Raw genomic sequence first — 18,733 nt, forward strand, 5'->3', positions numbered from 1 at the left:
TTTATATCTGCAAAATTGCTCATAATATAGGAGTTTCGGATATGAGGTTTCAAAACAATCGGACAGAGTATCAAAACACATAAATCCGAGACTAATCCCTGAATCTTTAAAACACTAAATTCACTACTTTATTGTTCAATAAATTAAATAAATACAATGCTGTGAATAAATTATCTTCAAAATATATAATACAAACATGTTCAAACTCGCTCATTCGTCTCACAATCCTATAAACAAACTCACTTCTCATTGTTTCTTGCAGTCCTTCTCGTTCGTACAGTACTCGGTCTCCCCGCAGTATACCAAATGGCCCGGGCAGGCCATCCGAGTCTTGATGAATTTCCTCGGATTGGCCTTGTAGCACACGTAGTAGTTGTGCTTGTCTGCCGGATCCGGCATCTTTCCATTCCGTTTGCATTTGGGAGCTTTCGGAACGGGCTTCGGTGTGGTCGTCGTTGTTGTGGTAGTCGGTTTTGACGCTGCTGATTTGGAAGTGGCCTTCGTTCGCTTCTTGCTATGACCGCCAGAGGGTTTCGATTTACGTTTCGGTTTGGTCTTACGCCGCTTCGTTGCTACGGTCGACGGAATGTTTGGAGCGGTGATCGACGGTAAAAAGCTGCTCATGGTTGGATTGGTAATTCCAACGGTTCCACTTTCCAGGGTACTGCTTCCCGAGGTGGCTTCAGTTGTCACTTTGTTTCGACTGAGAATCTTGATGGCTTGCTTCTTGATCAAATCGATGTATTTGTGGGCAGTCATAAGATCCTGCTTCAGTTGATTGGCTTCCGTGGTCAGTTGGTTCTGTTGTTTAATCTCTACCAGCCGTGTTAACGTGGTTGACTGAGGAGTTGTCGTAGTGGTTGTTGTTTTCTGTGTTTTCTTAATCAGACATTCCTTGTAGGTCGTAGTATCACATATTCGGGTTTCCGCATTGAATGCCGTAAAGGATGGACACGTGAAAGACTGGAACGCTCCGTTGTGTGGATTACACACATAGTACTTGGTGCAGTCAGTTTTGTTCGGTTGCCTTGACCCCAGTGTGCAGGTTAGAACGGAAATTCTAACCTCATCCGGGTTAGCGTCGAGAAGCGGCAGAATACTGTCTTTGTAATCGTGATAGTTCAACGTAATTCCGCCAACCGATATGAGTTTTTTCATTTCCGCATGTTCATCGTACTCCACATTGTCATCGTTGGAGGAAAGCTTGACGGATTCCGACTCGTCTTCTTCCGGGATTGCAGCCAATGTTTCATCATTATCATCATCGTCATCATCCTCTTCCGAAAGTGCATTCTCGTTGGATGAATAATCTTCGTTTTCATATCCAACCGTGTTTCGTAGGCGATTCGTCAGTTCTAACTCGTTGTTGTAGGCATTGGGATATTGATAGTTTTGCTGGTTAAAACCGGGATAGGCTATCGTCGGAGGATAAGGGAACATATTGACGTTGGACATGGATTGTTGAGATGGATATCGATTCCCGTATGCGTCCATAACTGTTGCCTGGTAATTATAGTACTGTGGATGGTTCATGACCTGATCACGTAGGTTATCGTAGATCGTAGCTTGACCTAGAGTATAAGGGTTCGTTATAGTAATACCAATCGGTTTAGCACTAAACTGGGTGGTATTGTTGGAAAGCGATGGAAACATTTGGTGGAACATAACCTTGGTGGGTTTGTCTGGAAGTCTGTTATGGTCTTTCGTCGAGGAGCTAACCGACACTGGGATGAAGATTGGCTTTACATACATCTCCTCCATGTGGGGTTTATGACTTGCCATCATTTGTTTGGAAATTTCAATGATACTCCTGATCACATCTTCAGACATGAGAGGAGCTTTACTATGCGATTCTTCCGGAACCCGTTGTGGTACATTAAACATGATCGAGCCTTCTGGGCGGCCGGTGAAAATCGGTTGATCATAGAATGGTGATTTATCTCCGACGCCACCAGTAGGATCTCCCTTTCGCTTCACTTGATTAGCATATGTGTTTAATTTCTTCTGTTGGGTTATGATGGCCATCATATGGTCAGGATGAATTTTACCGTCCGCTGGCAAGGGTTGTTTCCGCTTAGACTTCACTGAGGTCGCACTGTTAGACTTCACTTTGTAATCATTCAAGAACGAGTTTAACTTAGTCGGTGATAGATCGTCATTGTCTCCAGTTGCCGCCAATGCGGAAGAGTGTTTCTCGTGAGCAACCGAAACGGTCGTTAGCTCCACATCAACCAACTGTCCGTCCCCGCTAAACTCCTCTTCCCCTTCGTCGTCCCTGTGTTGTTCCGATTTGCGGTAGATAGTCGTCCGATTGTTTCCATCGCGATCCAGCATAATATAATAACCTTCATTGTCGCTACCGATAGCGGGAAGGCCTGCCAGTGGATGATCAGTGATCGAGTTGTCGGATGCGATATTGTCTGAGCCCAGTACAGTCGTGGGTTTCAGTGGTTGAACGGTTGGGGCCGTATAGAATGCCGCTGGCAGATTATTGATACCGTAAACATTTTCGCCACTTTCGTTCAATACCTCGGCCGACAAGTCACATTCCCAGTCGTTACCTGCAACGAAAGAAGAGAACAGTTTCGAGCGCTCGTAATGAGTTTCGATGGCAAATTTACATAGAACATGAACCGTTTCGCTGATGTGAGTCTCATTGTGTTAAAAAGAGATTTATTCAGTAGTATGTTAGTGTCAGATATAAGTTAGATTCAACTAGTCTATAAGAAAATATTTAGAATGAACAATCATTATATGACATAATCTACCATCATCTATTCTAAAGTTAGAGCCATTAATGTTAGTGTAGGAATTTAATAACTTTTGAATGTTAGTCGGTTTCTAAACTTTGTACCTTTATGTTTTATAGGCCTAAAGAGCAATTATCTAAGGAAAAAATCTTAATTTCTAACCAATATAACTCGAAACTAAGAGTAAAAAAGTATTTAAAATTACTTTAAATCAGTAAACATATAACTTTCAATAGTGATTATGAATAACGTCCACTGTCATTAAAACTTGCTTCATTTAGAATTGGAACAAACTTTTGCTCATATTGTGGCGCTTCTGGTAGACGGATTTGGAAGTTCTTGGCGCCCACGTGTCGGGAACTTTGTCAGCTTTACGTATGATTTTTGAAATTTCGAAAATCGACTGTACTTTGTAAACAATCAACATGGAAGCCGAAAGAAGGGAAAAAATTGTCCACAGTTATTTGGAAAATCCATTGTGGTCTGCATCTAGGCTAGCTAAACAGCTGAAATTGCCCAGAAATACCGTATGGCGCGTTATCAAACGGTATAAGGAAACATTGACGACGATTCGGAAGCCTCAAGCCAATCGTCGGAGTGGAACTGTCGACCGGAAACTGCGTGGTAAAATTTTGAAGACGATTAAGAGGAATCCTAATCTGTCGGACCGTGATTTGGCCAGAAAATTCGGTGCTGCCCATAGTACCGTGAGGAGAACTCGACTCCGGGAAGGAATCAAGTCGTATCGAGATAGTAAAACAGCCAATTCGAACCATAAAACAGAATAGTGTGGTCAAAATTCGTGCTCGGAAACTATATGACCAGGTGCTGACCAAGTTCGACGGGTGTCTTCTGATGGATGATGAAACCTATGTCAAGGCTGACTTCGGTCAAATCCCAGGTCAAAAATTTTACTTGGAAACGGATCGGGGGGATGTTCCAGCCAAATTTAAATTTGTTTTTGCCGACAAATTTGCAAGAAAGTTTTTGATTTGGCAGGGTATTTGCAGCTGTGACAAAAGTTTTCGTTACAAATCAGACAATGACAATTACAAATAAGACAATGAGCTGAAACTACTGAAATCAACTATTCATATTGGTTGGTAGTTTCCAGCATATTGATGATTCTACTTAGAAATAAGTTGAATGAAAATGGAGAGAATCTCTATTGAACAACAAAAACATGATTAGTTGTACACTAAATTCATCTTTTTGAATTCGGTAATATTTTTTTGCGGTAATGATCTATAAAATATAATATTTATACTGCATAAGTTACCCAACTTACGGTCATCTGTCAAAAAACTACTGAATATTAACAAATCCTTTGTAAAAACCACGGAAAATTTACTGGCACGGTCTGTGAACCTTGAAATATCATTTCATTTGCTGAACTTAGTAAAAGTTTTGCTAATTTTCAGTAAAATAACAAAAATAATAGAGTAACCACACTGTACATTTAGTAGAAATACATATTTGTCAAATAACCACCCCTATTCTGTATGTCGATCGATTCGAAATATTCCGATCGAATATCCGATTTCCATTCTGTATTCCGTTCGAGTTGGTTATGAACTCGAATATCATTCGTTCGAATTGTTCAATTTTCGAACATTACTCGATCGACTTTCGTACGTATTACTTCTGTTCGGTTTAGAATCATTCTAATTTGTTTATACAAGTGTGATGATTTCGTTTACTAAGACATGAATAATATAAATAATATACACTCAGAAAAATCCTCACTTCAATGCTACGTGAAAACGTATGTGATTTTTATCCATAGAACTTTTCTTGTAATACATATGTGAAGTGTAGATAGCACAGAATGAACTCATGAACTCTTAGTCCACATTTGTATCACGTAATATCTACGTGACTTTTTTCGTAGATTCTATAGAATACTTTTGTGAAATTTATACAAAGTTCATTTAAATTGTGCTGTAAAATTTTTTTCATCTGAACTTACTTTTTACCAGAATTTTACTTAATAGTCACATTATTTTCATGTAATTGTTACTATAAAGTTCTATATTGAATCTTATTAATGTATATTGGTATTAAAAACTAATAGAGGGTTCGCAGAGCCATTTAATAAACTCAGTAAATGGTACATTCGCTTATAAATTATACTTCTGCTTGGTACTAATATTAGATCTGAAAGTATAATAAAAATTAGCTAGACTTTATAACTGTCGATAAAATCAATGAGCAATTATTTACCCTAAAATCACTGTGATAAATACCGTAGAAGGGTCAAAAGGGATTTGGCCTATGTTCTTTGTTCTAGGTTTTTCAACTGACGCCATATTGCGAGCACAAAATGTACATGACAAAATGAAATATATTCACATACAGCAATAATTCTGACATATGGTTCATTTCATATTCAATCATGATCCGCTGGTTGTTAAGAAGATCACGTAAACTCCGATGACAAAGCCATTTTTGGAATCTACGTGTTTTTTCACATAAGGTTAACGTGTGGATTTTTTTGAGTGTAGAACAGCTTTGATGGTAAGTGTTCGAAATTTCAAGTGTTCTCGAACGAGAGTCGAAGTCGAACGGAATAGAGAATGCAAAATTCAGTGAACATTATTTTGGTAAGTGAAGAAGTGAAAATTTCTATATTTGAGAACAGACCTTAAAATTGTCTCGTATTTTCAACGAAAGAATACAACGCAAAAGCCTCATCTTATCTGTTTACTATTTCATTTGTAAAAGTTCGCATTCAAAACAAACAAAGAGAGAGGAAACACTTTCGTCTTTCACTACAACGAAAGAGAGTGCTAGTACCAATGTCACACGTTTCGCTGCAAGACGAAACCAATATATAGGGTGATTTTTTAAGAGCTTGAGAACTTTTTTAAACAATAAAACGCATAAAATTTGCAAAATCTCATCGGTTCTTTATTTTAAACGTTAGATTGGTACATGACATTTACTAATTGAAGATAATTTCATTTAAATGTTGACCGCGGCTGCGTCTTAGGTGGTCCATTCGAAAAGTCCAATTTTGGGCAACTTTTTCGAGCATTTCGGCCGGAATAGCCCGAATTTCTTCGGAAATGTTGTCTTCCAAAGCTGGAATAGTTACTGGCTTATTTCTGTAGACTTTAGACTTGACGTAGCCCCACAAAAAATAGTCTAAAGGCGTCAAATCGCATGATCTTGGTGGCCAACTTACCGGTCCATTTCTTGAGATGAATTGTTCTCCGAAGTTCTCCCTCTAAATGGCCATAGAATCGCGAGCTGTGTGGCATGTAGCGCCATCTTGTTGAAACCACATGTCAACCAAGTTCAGTTCTTCCATTTTTGGCAACAAAAAGTTTGTTAGCATCGAACGATAGCGATCGCCATTCACTGTAACGTTGCGTCCAACAGCATCTTTGAAAAAATACGGTCCAATGATTCCACCAGCGTACAAACCACACCAAACAGTGCATTTTTCGGGATGCATGGGCAGTTCTTGAACGGCTTCTGGTTGCTCTTCACTCCAAATGCGGCAATTTTGCTTATTTACGTAGCCATTCAACCAGAAATGAGCCTCATCGCTGAACAAAATTTGTCGATAAAAAAGCGGATTTTCCGAATGGACCACCTAAGACGCAGCCGCGGTCAACATTTAAATGAAATTAACTTCAAAAAGTAAATGTCATGTACCAATCTAACGTTTAAAATAAAGAACCGATGAGATTTTGCAAATTTTATGCGTTTTATTGTTTAAAAAAGTTCTCAAGCTCTTAAAAAATCACCCTGTATTACTTGAATGGAAATTCTCTTTCTTCGATATATTGAAAAAATAGCTATAATGAGAGTCTAAAATGTATTAAATCGCGGCTATTATTAGAACCTCTTTGGAAACTACTATTCCGCCTTTGGTTGTTGACTGGACATGGATTTCGTTCTCGAAATTGGCAAGCGATGCTGAAAGTACCATTTATTTTTCGTCATAACTTCTCCGACCTGGGAACTATCTCCGTTTGTTCGGACGAACACAATGACGCTATGAATTCGATTTTCAATAAATTCCGCTCACTTCCGTTTCCAGACTGACCTGTTGTTCGTGTAAGCTATACTGATATTGATTGCAATGCTATCATATCGATCAATATCGATGAGAATATTTGCCATTTCAGCTGTTTTTTCAAAGATTGGCGAATCTAACATTAAAAGCAAATGGAGAAAATCATCGATGAATGGTTCGACTTTGATTTCAAATCGTGTTTAGAAAGTATCGTATATTTTCAGATCAATTTATGATCAGTCGAAGAACTGTTAGTTTATCTTCAAAAGGCATGCAAATGTTACCAATTTCCTTCTACAGGGTGATTTTTCAAGAGCTTGAGAACTTTTTTAAACAATAAAACGCATAAAATTTGCAAAATCTCATCGGTTCTTTATTTTAAACGTTAGATTGGTACATGACATTTACTTTTTGAAGATAATTTCATTTAAATGTTGACCGCGGCTGCGTCTTAGGTGGTCCATTCGGAAAATCCGCTTTTTTATCGACAAATTTTGTTCAGCGATGAGGCTCATTTCTGGTTGAATGGCTACGTAAATAAGCAAAATTGCCGCATTTGGAGTGAAGAGCAACCAGAAGCCGTTCAAGAACTGCCCATGCATCCCGAAAAATGCACTGTTTGGTGTGGTTTGTACGCTGGTGGAATCATTGGACCGTATTTTTTCAAAGATGCTGTTGGACGCAACGTTACAGTGAATGGCGATCGCTATCGTTCGATGCTAACAAACTTTTTGTTGCCAAAAATGGAAGAACTGAACTTGGTTGACATGTGGTTTCAACAAGATGGCGCTACATGCCACACAGCTCGCGATTCTATGGCCATTTTGAGGGAAAACTTCGGAGAACAATTCATCTCAAGAAATGGACCGGTAAGTTGGCCACCAAGATCATGCGATTTGACGCCTTTAGACTATTTTTTGTGGGGCTACGTCAAGTCTAAAGTCTACAGAAATAAGCCAGTAACTATTCCAGCTTTGGAAGACAACATTTCCGAAGAAATTCGGGCTATTCCGGCCGAAATGCTCGAAAAAGTTGCCCAAAATTGGACTTTCCGAATGGACCACCTAAGACGCAGCCGCGGTCAACATTTAAATGAAATTATCTTCAAAAAGTAAATGTCATGTACCAATCTAACGTTTAAAATAAAGAACCGATGAGATTTTGCAAATTTTATGCGTTTTATTGTTTTAAAAAGTTCTCAAGCTCTTAAAAAATCACCCTTTATATCCACTGAATAAATCAACATAAAAAGAGTTTCGCCCCTTTTCGATTTGTTTACTTTTATGCTTCCGATGTGAATTATAAAGATACGCCCTTGCACATTTTTCATGAAATTGGTTGATGTCCGCGACTAAGACAAATCTATGAGTAATTTTATTGTCTCCTTTACTATTTCCAGTAGTAAAAGGTTCGGAAACCATCTAAAAAAAATAGTTTCGCCCTTCCTTACTAGCAATTGAAATATCGTCCTGTTTGTTGGCATGGAACACAGAGGGTGAAATTTGCGTAAACAAATGGAATGACTTTATAGTTCTTTGTATTATTTTTATTATTGGCCTTTTTGAGAAACGATTGTTTGAAGTCAGATAAATTCACCTGCGAAGCTGTATAGTTTACATTTGCTTCAAAATGTTTGAAAATCAGTGTAGACATCTTTGAGAAATCGTAGTGCGAATTAAATTTTTGAGCACCTTCCGAATCGAAAACTAAATACCGCTAAAACTGAAATACCTTATGATAAAAAAAGAACCGGAATTTAATTAAAAAACCCAAAATTTCAGTTTTTAATAAATTTCTTTATTATCGCCTTCAAAGTACTCTCCTCCTGCGGCAATACATGCATGCCAACGCTTGATCCAATTTTCCATACAAGTTTTATAGGCCGCCGAAGGTATGGCCTTTAGTTCACGCAGCGAATTCTCTTTTATGGTCTCTATGGTCTCAAAGCGCGTTCACCGCAATGGCAATTTGAGTCTGGGGAAGAGGAAAAAGTCACACGGGGCCATATCTGGAGAGTACGGTGCTTGGTTGATGATATTGGTTGAGTTTTTGGTCAAAAACTGCGACACAACTAACGAAGTGTGAGCCGGTGCATTATCGTGAAATTCAGCTTTTTTGGCACCAGCCGAGAAGCGACACGTTTCAAACCCAAAACATCAGTTAAAATGTGTTCGGCTGATCCATAAGAGATGCCCATCAACACAGCAATCTCTCTAATCGGTACAGAACGATTTTGCAACACGATTTGCTTCGCCGATTCAATGTTTTCTTCAGTAACAGATGTTGTTGGGCGGCCAGGGATCTCATCATGATCCAAGCTTGTACGGCCACCTTTGAAGCGTTTATACCACTCGTATGCCTGTGTTTTTGCTAGACACGATTCACCAAAGGCCTTTTCTCACATTTTCAACGTTTCGGAACACTTAAATCCATTTGCAACACAAAATTTGAAGCACGCACGTTGTTCTAAATTTTCATCCATTATAAAATTCGCCACACGAAAATTTTTCAATTTATTTGTATAGACGCCAAACACAAACTAATCGTACGATATGCGTCAAAATTTGACAGAATGCGTATAAAAGTGTTGCCAACGTTGAGAGAAGCAAAGTTTACCGATTGGACAAGCGCGGGAATTTTAAAATGAAAATTCCGGTTCTTTTTTTATCATAAGGTATGAATCAAAAATAATGAGAAATCACTCTGCTTTGATTAACTTTGAGCATTCTGAACGTAGGGTTATTTTGTTGTCTATTTTTCATATCTTCATAAACAGATTTTGATTGAAGGCACAAAATAAAAAGGGGGGTGGGTAATGTCAGAGACATAACTGGATGTTGTGAATACGAAAACAACTGCCATGTTCCCTAATCTTCCGAATATCAATTAGTTGATCAAATGTATGAATTATGCAAGCATTCCCCTTTTCCACATTTTTCTTGCGAGCAAGAAATCCTAATAGTTCTTTAGAAAACTTTTAAAACCATTAGAACGGCTGGTTTTGTGTGATGCTCTCCACCGTTGTTTTTTCACCAATGCAAACGACTGGCAGCTGTGACGTAATCGCTCTTGCCGAAAGCGAAACTAGCTTTGCAAACGACACAAAATACATCTGCTCGCAGTGGCGATAGAATCCAAACTGATCTAATTTTTGTTAAGAGGTTTCTTTTTACGTAATTTCGTTTGTCGCTTTTTCACTAATGGGCGGTCCTAACGGCTATAAAAATAGCAGCATATAGAATATCAATGTCGATTATTTCATTTTGGATTTGCATTTGCATTGAAAGAAACTATCAGAATGCTGTACGGGATTCATTCCTGCCTTTCAGAAAGAACCAAACTCACTACGATATTAAACACTGTTCGGAACATTTTCTCGAACGATTTGTTGTACAGCAGCAGATACTTTGTTCTCTTCCTCAGAACGCATTCTGATTGACTGGTGTTGACATGGGTCAAATGAGACAGGTTTTTCGATAATGTACTATTGAAATACTTCAATGCATTTTCTATACACGCTTAAGTTGAAAAATTTCGATTCTATTGGTAGTTAGAATATAAATCCTTCCACAGATCACTGAGATATGAACTTTCAAAATACGAGAAAGGCAAACGCGCCTTATGAATTATCCTCTTTGATACTCGTTTATATCAAACATTTCAGAAAAGTTTAATTTTGAATAATTTGAGATTATGTCACACAACTGAATATTTTATCATAAAATTGTGATCATATTTCCGATGGCATGTAGCAAAAATTATGTTGATTCGTTAGATACAACAAGAGATATTCACGATCAAAAACTTATCACTCTCTCAGAGGGTAAATTTCGAAAAGGCACCTCATAGTGAAGTAAGTCGTATTCACAACAAAAAAAAGTTAATTAAAATTTAATTCCGCTCGACGGTTTTAAAATCGTTGTGAAATTTGTACCTTGTATCAAGTTTGTGATTTCAAGTACTTAACTACCTTTTTATTGCAGATAGAAAAGTTCTCTGGATTCATTCAATGTTTATAATGTCGATGGTGACTAAGTTTCAACTTGAAAACAAGTTATTTTCAAATTATGGAAAGATAAGTTATTTCAGTATGACATCACAACGTAATGACAACTTGTTTTTGGCCGACTTAACAACTAATAGAAACTGCGCTTTTTGAGTCACCTAGTGGTTAGATGTTAGTAATAATCACTCAAATTTCTGGTTGCAAACTAGTCACAAATCAGCTAGCGTAACAAAAATTGTTACTTGGGGAGTAAAAAAAAGAAACTCACTATTGCCATCGGTTACGTTGGTAGACCTTAGTACTACGAGCATATACCGCACTCAAAAGTCATACAAAAGTTACCAGTCACGCGTTTATAAAATGATTTCTTTTTTCCAGTGACTTCTAGGATACTGACAACCTTGAATACTATTTTTTATCTGTCTCCCCCATCGGAAAATTTAAAAAGAATATCGGTAGACTTCAATCCAAACATTGCACATCCTTTGAAATCAAAACTAAATAAATTTGGTTTGGATTTAGTATTCAGCAGCATGAATTGTCAATTGAAAAATTTACTAGGTTCTACAAAAGATCCTACGATAATTTGAAAAAATCTGGGGTATACAAAATCTCGTGTTCTCATTGTGATAAAATATATATTGGACAAACAAAGAGAACTCTAGACATCCGTTTCAAAGAGCACGTCGCTGAAATAGCGAAAGCATCTAAAGAATTAGAGAAAGGACTACCACATCATTTCAAGTCAAAAGTAGCTGAACATGCCTTTTCTGAAGATCATGAACTCACTACCAACGACATAAAAATCATAAGACAAATTTCCAACCCATGGAAATTAGACACAGCTGAAAGTTTAGAAACCTTCAAAAATAACTCCATTTCTTTATTGAATCGTGACCAAGGAAATAAGCCCTCCTGGCTATTCAAGCTATTACCGATACATAAGATACAAATAGATTTAGGTAATACCTAATCTCTTAATATCCCACTTCTTCAGTTTGTTGCCCTCCGCTGACAATCAAACTACCGTCCTACCCGTCTGTTACTACCTGTTTCTTCCCGTTTTTACCCGTTGACAATAAGACATTTCGTATAAAAGGAGCAGCATTACAGCATTCTTTCAAACAAACTTATAAAACCGATACACTGAAGAAGGATGTAAGTAACATTCCGAAATACGCGTATCTGTATTGTAACGTTTGTTATGCTTCATTAAAGTATAGTGACTTTGTGATAGTGTAATAACGTGACAGTGAAATAGTGGAATTAAATGGTACAGAAAAAGTAAAACTGTTGAACCGTGAATAGATTATATGGAATTAATCAGTCGGTGTTGAACAGCCATTCGCACCGCACGCGTATAGCTCTTGGCTCCTGGAATTTTTTTCTGGCTACCTAGAGTTTCATTGATTCAAGGCTTCAGTCTTTTTCAAGGCTACCTGAATCAATAACAGTCTTTTTAAAGACTAACAATTAGTCAGCCTTTCTCAAGGCTATACAAAGAGTGATATTCTAATATAAACAGTCTTTTTCAAGACTAAGAAATTAATCAGCCTTTTTTAAGGCTTGCTATTCAAAGAACTATTCTTCGAACTAATCAGTCTTTATCAAGACTTTTCCAAACTAGGAGTCTAATCGAAGACTAATTTAGCCTAGTTAATTTAATTACAAATTTCATTCATTTCAAAAATGCCTGCGTCCAACCGGAAAGGCAACAAGCCTAAGGCTAAAAATAACTCAATACGGAATAAATCACAATCCGTTATTCAACATTTTTCCAATAACATTCACGATCTCATAGAATCTGAATGTAACAATAAAAGACAACGGACGGATTTCCCTTCTGTTGATTCTATGCCGTCTAACAATATTTACGAGATTCTTCAAGAAACATCAATCTATGCCACCAGTGACGGTGATGATTTCCGACATTTCGTACTGAGCTTTTTACTTTTCTCCCGGAAGTAAAAGTCTCATTTCAAATCGGACGAAGAGGAGAATGTCGAGTTTTGGTTGATGGATTGGAAGATTACGAACGTCTTATTCGACATTTGTCCAAGAAACTTCATAAATTTTATTCATATGATATAAAATCAGACAGACCCTTCAAGGCTGTCTTGAAAGGCTTATCAAATGATCAAAGTACTGATGAAATTTAATATGAACTAAAAGAATTGTTTGGTTTTGCCCCTTCCCAAGTAATACTTATGAAAAAAGAGCGAATGGTACTTCTAAACCACGCTCTGGAATTTACCATGAACTTTACTTAATACACTTCAATCGAAGTGATGTAAACAATTTGAAAACTATAGAAAAATAACGTTTCATTTTCCACATTAAAATTCATTGGGAACATTATAAACGGCATAATCGTATTGCAAACTTAACGCAATGTCGTCGTTGCCAAGACTTCGGCCATGGAACCAAAAATTGTCATATGGATATACGGTGTTTGAATTGTGTTAAATCTCATTCGAAAGACGTTTGTCCAATGAATGAAACCACTGATAAATTTTCATGTTCAAATTGCGATGGAAATCATAAATCCAATTATTTGAAATGTCCTGTCAGGGAAAAAATTTTAAACGCTCGTTCGCTTAGACAACAAGTCAAATCAACGACCTTTAATTTACAGAACATACCTGAAAATCAAAAAACCGTTACAAATGCCACGCCTAATTCTTCTTAGGCACTTATTTCTTCGAATTTAAAACAAAAAACATGTACGCCTTCCAATTCGTCTTCTTACGAAAACAATTTATCGACAGGTAGGTCGACCTCGTCATCATATTCTTCTAACGACAGTTACGCTTTGGTAACAGGTGGAAAACTACCACCTAATTCTTCTAATGTAAATAATCAAAACACAGGACCGCCTTCCAGTTCATCTTCTAACGAACACAGTTTATTAATAGGTAGATCGGTCAAATCATCTTCTCCTAATGGCAGTCTACCTACAAATATTCCTTCAATGCCATTCGCTTCTTTAAGTGAAGTCGATTTAGGCGATATAACTGAAAATAAAATGATCTACCTACAAGATCAACTTTTTCAAATGATCATCCGAATGAATTCGACTTCATCACTTTTTGAAGCATTTCAAATCGGATGACAATTTGCAAATAATATTATAATGAATTTAAAATTTAACAGTGACAATAAATAATTATTTGAATATTTTAAATTGGAATGCTCGATCTTTAAAATCGAGTGAAGATGAATTTGATAATTTTCTCAAAGTTCACAAAATTCATATTGCCATTGTGACAGAATCTTTTCTTAAACCAAATGTCAAATTAAAAAGCAATCCACATTATGTGGTTCATCGATTTGACAGGTTTACTGGAATGGGTGGTGGAGTTGCCATTTTTGTCCAACGGCAAATTAAACATAGAAATTTTACCTTCTTTCAATACTACAGTTATTGAAAGCTTGGGAATCGAAGTTGAAACCATTCATGGAATTTATTTCATCGTTGGAGCATATTTGCCATTTCAATGCACCGGTGAGCAATTAAATTTCTTTAAAGGCGATTTGCAAAAACTCACAAGATATCGATCGAAATTTTTCGTAATAGGAGACTTAAATGCTAAGCATGTCCAGTGGAATTGTAGGCAAAATAACAGTAATGGTAAAATACTTCATAATCAACTCTCAGCTGGTTACTTCACAGTTCTTCATCCCAGTAATCCGACTTGTTTCTCTTCCGTGAAAAACCCGTCTACAATTGATCTGGTTCTAACAGATCAAAGTCACATTCGTAGTGAACCGCTTACACATGCTGACTTTGACTCAGATCATCTTCCAGTAACATTCAGACTTTCCAACGAAGCTTTAATTAATCCAATTAGTTCTATATTCAACTATCATAGAGCTAATTGGTTGGGTTACAGATCTCACATTGAAAATCATGTGGATCACGAAACTATTTTAGAAAATTCTACGGACATCGACACAGCAATTGATCATTTGAATCATTACATTATCGAAGCAAGAAATCTTTCAGTTCATTAAGCTCAAACTAAATTAATTTCTCCTATCATCCATGACAATCTTCAACTGCTCATTCGGTTGAAGAATGTTCGTCGACGACAATATCAACGTTCTCGCGATCCTGCTATGAAAAACATAGTTAAGGATTTGCAAAAAGAAATTAAACATAGAATTACTCTTTTGCGAAATGAAAATTTCGCTAAAGAAGTTGAACAAATTGAACCATATTCTAAGCCTTTCTGGAAACTCTCTAAGGTTCTTAAGAAACCTCAGAACCCAATTCCTGCCCTCAAGGAAGGAAATCAAATACTTCTTACAAATGGCGAAAAAGCTCAAAAACTTGCTCAGCAGTTCGAGAGTGTCCACAATTTCAATTTGAACGTTGTGAGTCCTATTAAAAATGAAGTCTCACTGAAATATGATCATATTTCAACCCAAGTGTTATCACAAGATGACATTATTGAGACGAATTTTGATGAAATTAAATCAATTATTAGGAAACTTAAAAACATGAAGGCTCCTGGTAATGATGCAATTTTTAATATTCTTATTAAAAATCTTCATGATGTTGCCCTGAGACTCCTGGTTAAAATTTTCAACAAGTGTTTTTCATTAGCTTACTTCCCAAAAAGATGGAAAAACGCTAATGTAATTCCTATCCTTAAACCTGATAAAAACCCAGCAGAAACATTAAGTTATCGACCAATTAGTTTACTTTCTTCTATCAGTAAACTTAAAAAAAAATCTGGTTGAGAATGATGTCTCATATAAATGAGAATTCAATTTTTTTTACCAGAGCAGTTTGGATTTCGTCATGAACATTCAACTACTCATCAACTTGTCAGAGTAACGAACATGATAAAATCAAATAAATCTTCTGGGTTATCCACTGGAGTTGCTCTTCTAGACATAGAAAAAGCATTCGACAGTGTTTGGCACAAAGGTTTAATAGCAAAAATGTCTGATTTCCAGTTTCCTATTTATTTGATCAAAATGATTCAAAATTATTTAATTGATAGTACTCTTCAGGTTCGCTATCAGAATTGTAAATCTGAATTGCTACCCGTACGAGCCGGTGTTCCGCAGGGTTCGAGCGTAGCTCCAACCTTGTATAATATTCTCACTTCTGATCTTCCAAATCTACCCGTTGGTTGTCAAAAATCGCTATTCTGCGACGACACAAGTCTGTTAGCCACAGGTAGAAATCTAAGCGTGATCTGCAGTCGCCTACAAAGAAGTTTAAATATTTTCAGTGATTATCTGTCAAAATGGAAAATTAAACCAAATGCAGCAAAAACGCAATTAATTATCTTTCCTCATAAGCCCAGAGCTTCCTTTGTTAAACCAATCAATAACTTGGAATTGACATGGTCTAATCAAGCTAAATACTTAGGTTTAACGTATGACAAAAAACTCACTTTCAAGGATCACATTGAAGGAATCCAGGCAAAGTGTAATAAATATATTAAATGTTTATATCCTCTTATAAACAGAAATTCTAAGCTCTGTCTAAAAAACAAATTGTAAATTTAGAAACAAATTTTCAGACCAGTCATGCTTTATGCAGTACCAATTTGGTCAAGTTGTTGTTCCACAAGGATGAAAACGCTTCAAAGGATTCAGAATAAAATTCTGAAAATGATTTTGAAGCGTCCTCCCTGGTTTAGTACAAATGGGTTACACAGACTCACAAATATAGAACCATTAGATGTAATGTCACATAATATTATAAGCAAATTCCGACAAAAATCGATGCAATCTTCAATTGAATCGATTCGCTCTCTGTATTAGTTAGTAAGTTAGTATATAAGTTCCTTTTCCCCGTTACACAATACAAGTAGATTTACAATTTTCCCTACACAAAAATCTCAGAATTGCGGAAGCAAATAATGTCTTCATGGTAATAACCAAATCATGTATTCAATAGGGCTGAAAAGTTACCACTTGTGGCTGAACACCCAATTTAAATCTTAATAATTTAATTTTAACTCATATTCCAATAAATCGTTATATAAAAAAATTCTAGTTCATACATAAACTTGTCAAAAGATTACGAAGAGAACGAATTAATATTAAAATATGTCCTGCTAAAATATGTCGTAATGATATCACAAAACTTGGTATCCCCATATCAAGATTAAATTACTTGAGCTTCAGATCAAGTCTATCAACGTGATTAATTTGTTAGCCAAGGCTTTCAGTTGCACGAAACTCCGTTTCTTCTCCAATTATTTCGCTGGAACCCATTAAAAATGCTACCGAGATCACATTTCCACCAACAATTTTCTTTTGATAGCAACACTTTTATGTTCGCCATCACGGTTCATTTTATTTCGATTTTTGCCTTTCGAGCCTTTCGGGGTCGTCGTTCATTATCACATCGTCTCGTATTAAACTGAACAACTTCCATGTGGTTACCGCTTCAAATGACGGTTGAATCTTTCAGTTCCGCGCTACGTTTCGGTTTCGCTTTCAATCAACGTCACCCAGTTGAATAATACCACCTTACTATACAGCCGGAAAACTCAATTATGATGTGAAATGAAAAGCTGTACAGTTTAGGGTTAGTAGCTAGAGTTACACATGTCTATCCCTCGGTTGATCCTCAAACTCAACTCACCAGGCACAACACAGGTCTTAAGCTGTGGTTCGTAAATTAATCCCTTTGCGCATTGCGTTGGTACCCAAACGTGGGTCTCCGATGGTAGTAGCACACAGCGGAAGTATTGATCACAGCGGGTTGCATGGGGTCGAGCTTGCTCCAAACAAGGTTCCCCTCGAACGGTCGTACCTGCGACACCCAGCAACAGGAACAGCATCAGCATTGGCACTTTCATTTCGTCGTACTCGAAATGAGTCTTCTTGAGATTCAATTTTTTTCTTTTCAAACCAATAATCGGAGGTCAGTTCTAGTCAAACAGAACAATCGATTTAATTCACGTTCCACTCATCGAATTTTCATCGTAGTTCCACTTTTTCGCGGAACCAGAGTCCGAATCTTCAGAAAAAAAAACTACCAAGTCACTGAGTATTCCTTTTAATTCGTTCGTTCTTTCGTTGCGGGCACTTCACGCTCACTTTAATGCGTAGCAGGTTTCTTTTCCCAGGTGCTAATCCGTTACCGAAATGATCGAGAAGAAATCGCAAAGAAAAAAAATCAAATTCCGCGCACACTTCGCTTTATGATACGATTTTCTGACCGCGCATATCCGAGGCCTTATGCTCCGCTGGGTGGCTTCCGTTGCCCATCGAGTTTGAAATGGTAATGAGCTGCGCGATGATAACCGAAATGTGTTCACCCGTCTGAACTCCCCAGCAATAACAGTCTGATCGCGCTGACCATCAGGTGTGTTGTAGAGTGGAGTACCAGTAGGCCTCGCCAGGCACAAACAAAGCAGTCCGGGGAGGAAAGATGTCTGTTTGCTCTTGGATTTAGTGCAATGGTCCGATCGGCATTTTTTGATATACCACACGAGATAGAATGATTGAGTACTTTTTTTGTCGGATGGTTTCTATCGAGATCGAGATGTTCAACGATTTGTTCGCGTATTGCAAAATCTAGAAGCGTGTTGAACGAAGTTGGCTAACGTTGTACAATAAATTACTGGAAGACGAATCGTGCTACGGAAACCGCTTTGAGCGATACTTTTAATTATAGTTATGTTCTATTCTTGACCTGTGATAGCCGTTGCGTGTTTCTTTGGGAGGTGCAATTCGCATCGATTTCAGATTTTTTTTCTGATTTGGCTAACTGGAATCTTTCGGTGTCATAGTTTACCTGTACTTACTCAAGTGCTTTGACTTTTCGTGTAAATTATATCAAACTTCGCGTGTACAAGAACTTCGTAAATAAACTTAGTTATGTTGGTAGATTTTAGGGCCTATACGTCAAATAGTTAATGGATAGTCTAGAATCAATAATTCAGGACCCCTCACGGCAAGAATTTTCAGAACTCA

The 18,733-nt window shown here is 37.1% G+C and overlaps 1 protein-coding gene across 1 annotated transcript; it reads right to left on the reverse strand.

Moving 5' to 3' along the window:
* Positions 1-221: 221 nt before the first annotated feature.
* On the reverse strand, positions 222-17,613 carry LOC131429342 (uncharacterized). Its single transcript, XM_058593416.1, has 2 exons — positions 17,397-17,613; positions 222-2,561 (listed from the first exon to the last, which is right to left on the reverse strand). The coding sequence occupies exons 1-2, from the start codon at positions 17,611-17,613 to the stop codon at positions 247-249; spliced, it is 2,532 nt and encodes an 843-aa protein (XP_058449399.1). The 3' UTR covers positions 222-246.
* Between the last annotated feature and the right edge of the window lie 1,120 nt (positions 17,614-18,733).

The sequence above is a fragment of the Malaya genurostris genome, chromosome 2 (assembly GCF_030247185.1).
Source record: "Malaya genurostris strain Urasoe2022 chromosome 2, Malgen_1.1, whole genome shotgun sequence".
Lineage (NCBI taxonomy): Eukaryota > Metazoa > Arthropoda > Insecta > Diptera > Culicidae > Malaya > Malaya genurostris.

Bases quoted from the DNA above. Each gene is read 5' to 3' on its own strand.
- LOC131429342 (XM_058593416.1), bottom strand. From the start codon at position 17,613: ATGAAAGTGCCAATGCTGATGCTGTTCCTGTTGCTGGGTGTCGCAGGT. The intron at 2,562-17,396 runs GTGAGTTGAGTT...CTTTCGTTGCAG, and splicing joins TAAGACCTGTGTTGTGCCTG to GTAACGACTGGGAATGTGAC.